The sequence below is a fragment of the Choloepus didactylus genome, chromosome 27 (assembly GCF_015220235.1).
Source record: "Choloepus didactylus isolate mChoDid1 chromosome 27, mChoDid1.pri, whole genome shotgun sequence".
Lineage (NCBI taxonomy): Eukaryota > Metazoa > Chordata > Mammalia > Pilosa > Megalonychidae > Choloepus > Choloepus didactylus.
The window spans coordinates 11,200,989-11,213,402 of record NC_051333.1 but is presented as its reverse complement, the minus strand read 5'-3'; the positions used below and the strand labels follow the sequence as shown (position 1 = coordinate 11,213,402).

Here is a 12,414-nt window from a genome sequence, read left to right as displayed (position 1 = left end):
AATACATGGGCCTTTGTGTCTGGCTCTTTTCACTTAATATCACGTTTTCAGGGCTCGTCCACATTGTCGCATGCGTCAGTATGCCACTCATTTTTATGGCTGAGTGCTGTTTCATTGCATAGATAGACTGGGTTTTGTTATCCACTCATCTCTTGATAGACATTTGGGTTGTTTCCCTTCTTTTGACAATTATGGATTGTGCTGCTGGGAACATTTATATGTTCTCATGTCCCTTGGGTATAGACCTAGCCGTGGAATTGCTGAGTCCTGTGGTAACTCTTAACTTTTTGAGGACCTGCTTGTTCTCCAAAGCAGCTGCACCATTTTACATTCCTATCAGCAGTGTGTGAAGGTTCTGGTTTCTCCACATCTTCGTAAACACTTGTTACTGTCTGTCCTTTTGCTTATAGCTCTTCTCTAGCCCTCCCTGTGGGAATGAGTGGTTCTCGGTGTGGTTTTGATTTGCATTTCCCTGGTGGCTCATTACAGAGAGCATCTTTTCCTGTGCTTAGTCAGTGGCAGTATCTTAGATGCTGGTCCGGGGCACAGGGCTCACACCTGCCTCTGAAGAGGTGGCCCTGGGATGTGGGGGATGCCAAGGCTTGAGGTGACACTGTAGGCTTTGCTGTTAGGGTCGTGCTGGCATCATGGAAGGAGTCGGGAAGTGTCCCCTCCTCTTCAGTTTTTGAAGTCTTTGAGCAATATGGGAGTTAATTCTTCTTGGTATGTTTGGTAAAATTCACCAGTGTAGCCGTCAGGTCCTGGGTTTTTCTTTGTTGGGGGTTTTTAATGACTCTTTCAATCTCCTTACTTGTTATTGGTCTATTAAGATCTTCTATTTCATCTGTCAGCGTTGGTAGTTTGTGTGCTTCTGGGGATTTGTCCATTTCATCTAGGTTATCTAACTCGTTAGCATACAGTTGTTCATAGTATCCTCTTGTGATCCCTTTTTTTTCTGTGAGGTTGGTAGTGATGTTCCCCCTCCCTTTCTGAGTTATTTGTGTCATCTCTTTCTTCTCGACCAGTCTAGCTAAAGGTTTTGGTCTTTTCAAAGAACCAACTTTTGGTTTTGTTGATTCTCTGTTTCATTTGTTTCTGCTCTAATCTTTGCTGTTTCCTTTCTTCTGCTTCCTTAGTTTTAGTTGCTCTTCTTTTCTAGTTCCTCCAGGTGTTTGGTTAGGGCTTGAGCTCTTCTTTATTAATATAAGCATTTAGGGTTGTATTTTCCCTCTAAGGACTGCCTTTACTGTGTTCCGTAAGTTTTGATATGTTGTGTTTTCATTTTTATTTCTCTCAAGATATTTCTCGATTTTTTGAAAGATTTTAATATCCCTTTTATTTTTTTCCTTAAAATTTCTTGTTTTTTCTTTGTTAGAGAAGTTGTACGTTAGCAGAAAGATCATGCAGAACATACAGAGTTCCCATTTATCTGCCCCCATTTTTGGCATTTTGCATTAGTATGGTACCTTTGTTACAGTTGATGAGAGAATGTCGTTATAACTGTACTATTAATTATAGTCCATGGTTTATTCATCTTTTGATGGACACTTGGATTGCTTCCAGCTTTTGGCAGTTGTGAATAATGCTGCTAGGAACATTGGTGTGCAAATATTTGTTTGAGTCCCTATTTTTAGTTCTTTGGGGTATGTACCAGAAGTGGAATTGCTGGGTAGTTCTAAACTTTCTGAGTAACCAACATACTTTTCCACATCAGCTCTACTGTTTTACGTTCCCACCAATAATGAATGAATATTCCCATTTCTCCACATCTTCTCCAGCATTGTTATTATTATTATTTTTTTAATAGTCACCATTCTAGTGGGTTTGAAATGGTATTGCCTTGTGGTTTTGATTTGCATTTCCCTAGTGTGTAATGATGTTGAACATCTTTCCATGTGCTTTTTGGCCATTTGTATCTTTTCTCTTTGGAGAAGTGTCTATTTAAGTCTTTTGCTCTTTTTTAATTATCTTTTTGTGATTGAGTTGTAGGATTTATTTATAAGTTCTGTATATTAAACCCTTATTGGATATGTGGTTTCCAAATATTTGCTCCCAATCTGTAAGTTATCTTTATACTTTCATGTTGAAGTTCTTTGATGCACTATTCAGGGTCCTTTACTTTTCCATATAAATTTGATGATTGACGTTTCTGTTTCTGCAAAGAAGTCTGTTGGCACTTTGATTGGGATTGCGTTGAATCTGTCAGTCGCTTTGGGTAGAATTGACATCTTAATATTTAGTTTTCTAATACATGAGCATGCAGTGTGCTTCGATTTATTTAGTGTTCTTTGATTTCTTTTAGCAATATTTTGTAGTTTTCTGTGTATAACTACTTTACATCCCTGGTTAAATTTATTCCCAGATATTTGATTCTTTTAATTGCTGTTGTAAATGGAATTTTGTTCTCACTATCCTCTTCAGATTTATTCTTTACTAGTGTATGGGAACAATACTGATTTTTGCTCTTGTACCAGCCCTGTTGCTGAACTTGCTTATTAGTTCTAATAGCTTGGCTCTAGATTTTTCAGGTTTTTCTCTATATAGAATTTTGCCTGCAAAAATGGAAAGCTTTTCTCCTTTCTTTCCAATTTTGATGCCTTTTATTTCTTTCTCTTGCCTAATTGCTCTGACTAGAACATCTGGCTCAATACTGAATATTAGTGCTGATGGTGGGCATCCTTGTCTCGTTCCTATTCTTAGAGGCAAAGCTTTCAGTCTTGACTATGATGTTATCTGTGGGTTTTTCAGGTATGCTGTTTATCATGTTGAGGAAGTTTCCTTTTATTCCTTGTTTTCTAAGTGTTTTTATCAAGAAGGAGTGCTGGATTTTGTCAAATGGCTTTTTTGCATGAACTGAGATGATCATATGTTTTTTTTTTCCTTCGTTCTGTTGATGTGGTCCATTGCATTCATTGATTTGAACCATCCTTGCATATCTGGAATAAATTCTACTTGACCATGATGTATAATTCTTTTAATGTGCTGTTGAATTTGTTTTGTTTTGTTTTGTTTTGAAGATTTTTGCAAATATATTCATAAGGTATATTGGCCTGTAATTTTCTTTTCTTGTGGTATCTTTATTTGGCTTTGGTATTAGGGTATTGCTGGCCTCATAGAATGAGTTGGGAAGTAGTCTCTCCTCTTCATATTTTTGAGGAGTTTGAGCAGTATTGGTGTTAATTCTTCTTAGAATGTTTGGTAAAATTTGCCAGTGAAGCCATCTGGTTCTGGGCTTTTCTTCGTTTTTTTTTTTTTTTTTTTTAATTCAGTTTTATTGAGATATATTCACATACCATACAATCATCCATGATGTATGATCAGCCGTTCACAGTACCATCATATAGTTGTGCATTCATCACTTCAATCTATTTTTGAACATTTTACTTACACCAGAAAGAAACAGAATAAAAAAAAAAAAAAGGAAAAGGAACACCCAAATCACCCCCCCATTCCACCCTATTTTTCATTTAGTTTTTGTCCCATTTTTCTACTCATCCATCCATACACTGGATAAAGGGAGTGTGATCCACAAAGTTTTCTCAATCACACTGTCAGCCCTTGTAATCCACATTGTTATACAATCATCTTCAAGAGTTAAGGCTACTGGGTTGGAGTTCGATAGTTCAGGTATTTACTTCTAGCTATTCCAGTACATTAAAACCTAAAATGTTTTATCTATATTGTGTGTAAGAATGTCCACCAGAGTGACCTCTCAACTCCATTTGAAATCTCTCAGCCACTGAAGGTTTATTTCATTTCATTTCGCATCCCCCTTTTGTCAAGAAGATGTTCTCAATCCCATGATGCTGGGTCCAGAGTAATCCCCAGGAGTCATATCCTGCGTTACCAGGGAGATTTACACTCCTGGGAGTCAGGTCCCACATAGGGGGGAGGGCAGTGAGATCACCCGCCAAGGTGGCTTAGAGAGAGAGGGCCGCATCTGAGCAACAAAGAGGCACTCAGGGGGAGGCTCTTAGACACAATTATAAGCAGGTTCAGGCTCTCCTTTGCAGTAAACGAGCTTCATAGGGGAAGCCCCAAGACAGAGGGCTCAGCATATCAAGCTGTCAGTCCTCAATGTTTGTGAGAACATCAGCAACAATCCAGGTGAGGAAGTCCAACACCTCCACATCCTCCCCCAGCTCTTCAGGGGGGCCCCGAATATGTATTTTTATTCTCCATTCAAATTACTTTGGGATGTGTTGCTATTTCACTCTAACCTATACAGACCTACCATAGCTCACTTCCTATTCAAAGTTCCATGTAAGTGTGGTGTTTGAACAACCTGACTGTAGAAGTTATATTGTTTAGAAAATATAGATCCTATACCAAATAAACATCTCTTCCTTGGTCTTACATGGAAGGTGAAGTTTTAACACACAGTCAGTTTCAACCTTTACCCTTTTGCCCGATTTGCCAAATCTGCTTCATTCATATCTCTAATTGAAGTCTGGGCTCTTTTTCAGCTTTTTTTTTTGTTGTTTTTGGGGGGTTTTTGATGACTAATTCAGTTTCTTTACTTGTGACTGGTCTGTTGAAATCTTTTTTATTTCCTCTAAAGTCAGTGTAGGCAGTTTGTGTGCTTCTAGGACTTTGTCCATTTCATCTGGGTTATCTAATTTGTTGGCATACAGTTGTTCATAATATCCTCTTATGATCCTTTTTTATTTCTGTGGGATCAGTAGTAATGCCCCTCTTTTCATTTTTTATTTTAGTTATTTACGTCTCCTCTCTTTTCTCTTTTGTCAGTCTAAGACTTCGTTGATTTTATTGATCTTTTCAAAGAACCAACTTTTGGTTTTGTTGATTATTGTTTTTTTTTTCTCTGTTTAATTTATCTCTGCTCTAACCTTTGTTATTTCCTTCTATTCTGGTTTGCTAATGCTGCCATTATGCAAAATACCAGAAATGGATTGGCTTTTATAAAGGAGATTTATTTGGGTACAAATTTAAAGTTCTAAGGCCATAAGTGTCCAAACTAAGGCATCAAGAAGAGGATACCTTAGAGTAATTTGGGCAGATAATAAAAAATATATTTACAGCCTCCCCCTCCCCAGCCCTGAGGATCTGGGGGAAGGTGCAGATGTGTTGGACATCCTCACCTGGACTGGTGTTGATGTTGTCACAAACATTGGGACTGGCGGTTTGATGTGCTGAGCCCTCGAGCATGGGACTTGCCCTTATGATTATGAAGCTCATTACCACAAAGGAGAGTCTAAAGTTGTATGTAATGGTGCCTAAGAGTCTCCCCCTGAGTACCTCTTTGTTGCTCAGATGTGGCCCTCTCTCTCTCTAACTGAGCCATCTGGACAGGTGAACTAGCTGCTCTCCCCTCTACGTGGGACCCGACTCCCAGGGGTGTAAATCTCCCTGGCAACGCAGAGTATGACTCCCGGGGATGAATGTGGACCCGGCATCGTGGGACTGAGAGTATCTTCTTGACCAAAAGGAGGATGCAAAATGAGACGAAATAGTTTCAGTGGCTGAGAGATTCCAAATGGAGTCGAGAGGTCACTCTGGTGGACATTCTTATGCACTATACAGATAACACCTCGTAGACTTTAATGTATTGGAATAGCTAGAAGTAAATACCTGAAACTACCAAACTCCAACCCAGCAGTCTGGACTCCTGAAGACAATTATAGAATAATGTAGATTACAAGGGGTGACAGTGTGATTGTGAAGACCTTGTGGATCACACCCTCTTTATCTAGTGTATGGATGAGTGGAGGAATAGGGATAAAAACTAAAGGACAAATGGGGTGGGATGGGGGGATGATTTGGGTGTTCTTTTTTCACTTTTATTTTTTATTCTTGTTCTGGTTCTTTCTGATGTAAGGAAAATGTTCAGAGATAGATTGTGGTGATGAATGCATAACTATGCTATCATACTGTGGACAGTGGATTGTATACCATGGATGATTGTATGGTGTGTGAATGTATTTCAATAAAACTGAATTTAATTAAAAAAATGTTAAAAAAAAAAAAAAAAGAAGAGGATACCTAAACTGAAGGAAGGCCAATGGTGTCCGGAACACCTCTGATGGCTGGGAAGGCACCATAGCTGGTGTCTACTCGTCCTTTGCTTCTGTGTTGCATTTCAAAATGGCTTTCTCCAAAATGTCTTTGGCCTTCTGTCTCTCTTAGCTTCTCTCAGCTTTCTGCTTGGTTCTTCTGGCGCATTTCTCTCTAAGCATCTGGGAGTCCTCTCAACTTCTCCAGGGCAAACTCTGGGCTTCATCTCTTAGCTTAGCCTCTTCAAACATCCTTCTGTCTGAATCTCTGAGCATCTCCAAGTGTCAGCAACCATCTGGGTCTGTGTGGGCCATTAGCTTCTCTCTTAAATACTCCAGTGAACTAATCAAGACCCACCCTGAATGGGCAGGGCCACTCCTGCATGGAAATAATTTAATCAGAGGTTCCACCCTAATCAACAGACTAATCAGTCTGACCCCACAGGATTGCATTAAAGAATACGGCTTTTCTGGGGGACATAATATATCCAAATTGGCACACCTTCCTTGTACTCACTTTGGGTTTAGTTTGCTGTTCTTTTTTAATCCTCCAGTTGTGAAGTTAAGTCTCTGATTTGAGATCTTTCTTCTTTTTTAATGTAACTATTTAGAGTTATAAATTTCCCTCTTAGCACTGCCTTTGCTGCATCCCATAAATTTTGGTATGTTGTTTTTTCTCTTTTTCATTGGCCTCAAGATATTTCCTAATTTTCCTTGTGATTTATTCTCTGATCCATTGGTTGTTTAAGAATGTGCTGTTTAATTGACATATATTAATGAATTTTCCAGTTCTCTTTCTGTTATTGATTTCTAGCTTCGTTCCCTTGTGGTCAGAGAAGACACTTTATATAATTTCAGTCTTTTAAAATTTATTGAAAAAAAATAAAATTTATTGAGACTTGTTTTGTACCTAACATGTGCTCTATCCTGGAGAATGATCCATTGAGAAGAATGTGTTTTCTGCTGTTTGAGGGTGCAGGGTTCTGTATATGCCTGTTAGGTCTAGCTAATTTATAATAGTGTTCAAGTTCTCCATTTCTTTATTGATTTTCTGTCTAGATAATCTATCCATTGATGAAAATGGTGTATTGAAGTCTCCAGTTATTGTTTTAGAGATGTCTCTTTCTCCCTTCAGTTTTGTTAATATTGCCTCATGTATTCTAGGACACTCTGGTTAGGTGCATAAATACTTTAGATTGTTATTTCTTCTTTGTGAAGTAGCCCTTTTATTAATGTGTAGTGTGTTTCTTTGTCTCTCGTAACAGTCTTTGACTTAAAGCCTGTTTTGCCCAATATTAGGATAGCTACCCCAGCTCTCTTTTGGCTATGATTTTCATGGAATATTATTTTCTCTCCTTTCACTTTCAACCTATATGTGTCTTTGGATCTAAAGTGAGTCTGTCGTAGATAGCATATAGTTGGATTGTGCTTTTGTTATCCATTCTCCTCATCTGTGTCTGCCTTTTGACTGGGGAATTTAATCCATTTTTGCCCAATGTAATTACTTTGTCCTTTGTTTTTTTATGTCTCATATCTCTTGTCTCTCTTCTTTTCCTTTATTGTAGCCTTCTTTTGTGTATAGTAGATCTCTAGTGATGTAACTGATCCTTTTCTCATTTCCGTTTCTGTATATATTTCAAGTACTTTCTCTGGATACCCTAGGGTTTATATTAAGCAACCTAAATCTGGAACCTTCTAGTTTGAAAAGATACCAACTTAACCTTAATAGCATATACGTGGTCTCTGCTCCTCCATCCCTCCTTTCCCGCCTATGAAGTTTTTTGTTACACATTACCTCTTTATATTTTGTGAGTCTGTTACAAATAAATATGATTATCTTATTCAGTTTATTTTAAATCTTATAGGAAATAAAGAGTAGAGTTATATACTGAGGATATAGTATATATCCTTTTGCATTTATCCATCCAATTACTTTTACTGGAGATCTTCATTTCTTCATGCTGCTCCAAGCCACTATCCCCTGTCCTTTGCTTTCAACCTGAAGAACTTCCTTTAGCATTTCTTGTAAGGCAGGTCTTACAAAAACTCTGTTTTTGTTTACCTATGAATGTCTAAAACGCTCTCTCATTTTAAAAAAAATTTAGTGCAATTTTATTGAGATATATTTACATACTATACAGTCATCCAAAGTGTACAGTTGGTTGTTCACAGTATCATCATATGGTTGTGCATTCATAACTGCAGTCAATTTTTTGAACATTTTCATTACTCCAATAGATGAAAATAAGAATAAAAATAAAATTATGACCAAAAGGGGGATGCAAAATCAGACGAAATAGTTTCAGTGGCTAAGAGATTTCAAATGGAGTCGAGAGGTCACTCTGGTGGACATTCTTATGCACTATATAGATAACACCTCTTAGGCTTTAATGTATTGGAATAGCTAGAAGTAAATACCTGAAACTACTAAACTCCAACCCAGCAGTCTGGACTCCTGAAGACAATTATAGAATAATGTAGATTACAAAGGGTGACAGTGTGATTGTGAAGACCTTGTGGCTCACACCCCCTTTATCTAGTGTATGGATGAGTAGAAAAATGGGGATAGAAACTAAAGGACAAATGGGGTGGGATGGGGGGATGATTTGGGTGTTCTTTTTTCACTTTTATTTTTTTATTCTTGTTCTGGTTCTTTCTGATGTAAGGAAAATGTTCAGAGATAGATTGTGGTGATGAACGCATAACTATGTTATCATACTGTGGACAGTGGATTGTATATCATGGATGATTGTATGGTGTGTGAATGTATTTCAATAAAACTGAATTTAATAATAAAATAAATAAATAAATAAATAAATAAATAATGAAAGAACACCCCAAACATCTCCTACTCCTTTCTCCCCCCATTATTCATTTACTTTTTGTCCCCCTTTTTTCTACTCATCTTTCCATACACTGGATAAAGGGAGTGTGGGCCACAGTGTTTTCACTATCACAGAGTCATACAATATAAGCTATATAGTTTTACAATCATCTTCAAGAATCAAGGATACTAGATTTCAACAGTTTCAGGTATTTCCTTCTAGCTATTCTGACACACTAAAAACTAAAAAGGGATATCTATAAAATGCATAATAACAACCTCCAGAATGACGTCTTGATTCCATTTGAAATCTGTCAGCCACTAACACTTTTTGTTTCATTTCTCTTCCCCCTTTCTCAGTCCTACGATGCCGGGTCCAGGCTCATCCCTGGGAGTCAAATCCCATGTTGCCAGAGAGATCCACACCCCTGGGAGTCATGTCCCACATAGTGGGGAGGGCAGTGAGTTCACCTGCAGAGTTGGCTTAGAGAGAGAAGCTACATCTGAGCAATGAAAGAGTTTCTCTGTGGGAGACTCTTAGGCACAATTATAAGTAGGCTTAGCAAAAGTCTCCTTTGTGGTAACAAGCTTTATAATCTGTCATTTTTGAAGGACAGTTTTGCTAGACAAAAATTGAGTGGCTGGTGTTTTTTTTCTTTTAGTACATTTAGTATGTCACACCACTGCCTTCTCGCCTCCATGGTTTCTGATGAGAAATCGACACTGCATCTTATTGAAGATCTCTTGTATGTGATGGTTTGGTTTTCTTTCACTGCTTTCAGAATTCTCTTTTTATCTTTGGCACCTGACATTTTTTTTTTTTTTTTTTATCATCATTTTATTGAGATATATTCACATACCACACAGTCATACAAAACAAATCGTACTTTCGATTGTTTACAGTACCATTACATAGTTGTACATTCATCACCTAAATCAATCCCTGACACCTTCATTAGCACACACACAAAAATAACAAGAATAATAATTAGAGTGAAAAAGAGCAATTGAAGTAAAAAAGAACACTGGGTACCTTTATCTGTTTGTTTGCTTCCCCTACTTTTCTACACATCCATCCATAAACTAGACAAAGTGGAGTTTGGTCCTTATGGCATTCCCAATCCCACTGTCACCCCTCATAAGCTACATTTTTATACAACTGTCTTCGAGATTCATGGGTTCTGGGTTGTAGTTTAATAGTTTCAGGTATCCACCACCAGCTACCCCAATTCTTTAGAACCTAAAAAAGGTTGTCTAAAGTGTGCGTAAGAGTGCCCACCAGAGTGATCTCTCGGCTCGTTTTGGAATCTCTCTGCCACTGAAGCTTATTTCATTTCCTTTCACATCCCCCTTTTGGTCAAGAAGATGTTCTCCATCCCATGATGCCGGGTCTACATTCCTCCCCGGGAGTCATATTCCACGTTGCCAGGGAGATTCACTTCCCTGGGTGCACCTGACATTTTGATTAATATGCCTTGGGGTTGGTCTATTAAGGTTTATCCTGTTTGGAATATGTTGTGTTTCTTGGGCATGTATATTGGTCTTTCATAAGAGTTGGGAAATTTTCAGTCATTATTTCCTCAAATATTCTTTTTGCCCTCTTTTCCTTCTCCTCTCCTTCTGGGACTCCTGTAATGTGTATGTTGGTCTGCTTTGTTTTATCCCACACGAAGTGTGGCTTTGCTCACTTTTAAAAATTTTTTTCTCTATCTGCTCTTCCACTTATATGATTTTGATTGTCCTGACTTCACTGATTCTTCTGCCTGATCAAATCTGCTGTTGTATGCCTCTAGTGTATTTTTAATCTCCATTATTGTGTTTTTTCATCCCCAGAAGTTCTCTAATGTTCCTTTGTAAACTTTCTAATTCTTTTTGTTCACATACTATCTTCTTAATATCCTTTAGCTCTATGTCAATATTTAGTTTACTTCTATCCATATTTTCCTTTGGCTCCTTGAATTGATTTATGACATTTGTTTGTGTATCTTTAATTAGTTGTTTCTTCTGAAGTTTTCATTTGTTCCCTTGAATGGGCCATTTCTTCCTGTTTCTTGGTGTGGCCTGTGACCTGTTGGTCAGGGGTGATATCATTGGAAATGTGGTACTAGAGGCAGGTCTCTGTCCTGGTGGTACAGGAGATCGGGTCCAAGTTTAGAGCCTCTTACCACCTCCTTTGGAGGAAATGATCCCCCTGTCCCCAGAGGTTAGGCAGCCCCTGTTAGTTCTGGCACCCCTGGTGTGTGTACAGGTTAGTGCTTGAGCACGGCCCTCCTTCATGTCAGAGGTGGGCTTGCTGCTAAGCTTGGCTGTGTGGGGTTGGGTGGTGACCTCCTATTGGGTGGTGACCTCCGTGTTGTCTGTCCCTGCAGAAGAAGGACCCAGCCCAGTTCCTGCAGGTACACGGCCGAGCTTGCAAGGTGCACCTGGATTCTGCAGTGGCCCTGGCCGCCGAGAGCCCCGTTAACATGTAAGCCTGCATTTGGGAGGGCAGAGCAGTGGCTGTGAGTGAGGGTGGGGCTCAGGGAGGACCAGGGGCTGTGCAGTTAGAGCAGAAGCCCCGGGGCACAGGCAGACCCTCAGGCACTCGGAGGCCTGCATGTGAAGGGGACTGTCCCAGAGGCTGAGGAGAGCAGCCAGGGTTGGGGTGGAGGCCCCAGGGTAGCAGAGGAGGTTCCCAGAAAAGAATGTTTCAGGGTAGCTGGGACACAGCCAGCGACCCCTAGGGCTTGGTTCTAGTTCCCTGCAGTTATTGTTTCCGAGAATTGAAGCCTCAGTTTCCCCAGGGCTGCCTAATGGCTGGCCTTTTCTAGGTTTCAGGAGCCTCAATGTGGAGCTGGGTGGGATGGGGGGGCTGTCATAGTGTGGGGATCGGAGGGGCTGAGGTGCAGGGAATGGACATTATTTCCTGGGGAAGGGGGATCCTAAGCTCCTTGCTTCCTGCCCTCCCCTCCTGCTTCAGGATGCCCTGGCAGGGGGACACCAACAACATGATTGATCGCTTCGACGTCCGCGCCCACCTGGACCACATCCCTGATTACACCCCCCCACTGCTCACCACCATGTAAGCTGCCTCCCCCGAAGGAGGTGCCAGGCAGACGGCCAGAGCCAGCAGCGCCTCTTCCTTCCCAAGCCCCTGCCTTCCCAGGGAGGAGCCCACCCCCCTGGAGAAGCTGAGGCTCACAGAGTCATCTCACCCTCTCCAGGAGGGGCCTGAGCCAGGCCCCTCATTCCTCTTCCGGCTGGCTTGGGGTGGGGTCTCCCCCTTGTCTGCTCTAAAGATCTTGACCCTTGCCCGTCCCAAAGCTCCCCAGAACAGGAGTCGGACGAGCGGAAATGTAACTACGAGCGCTACCGAGGCCTGGTGCAGAATGACTTTGCTGGCAGTGAGTGTGATCTGGGGGCGGCAGGGGCAGTGGGGGTGAGGGTCCCTGGAGATCGGAAGGACAGATTTGGGGAGAAAATTTTTATCCAAGTACTTTCCACTCAAGGGCTTTGGGTTCTGGTCCCAGCTGTTGTGGGCTCTCTCTCCACATCTCTCTCCCTCGTGGGGCCTCACTCTCTGCAGTCTGTGCAGGA

The 12,414-nt window shown here is 40.5% G+C and overlaps 1 protein-coding gene across 1 annotated transcript in view; it reads left to right on the top strand.

Moving 5' to 3' along the window:
• LOC119521642 (CLK4 associating serine/arginine rich protein) overlaps positions 1-12,414 on the top strand; it is a 33,843-nt gene that overhangs the window by 6,816 nt on the left and 14,613 nt on the right. The window contains 3 exon segments of the mRNA XM_037820124.1: positions 11,208-11,305; positions 11,798-11,899; positions 12,142-12,221. Of these exon segments, the coding sequence (XP_037676052.1) occupies positions 11,208-11,305; positions 11,798-11,899; positions 12,142-12,221 (280 nt within the window).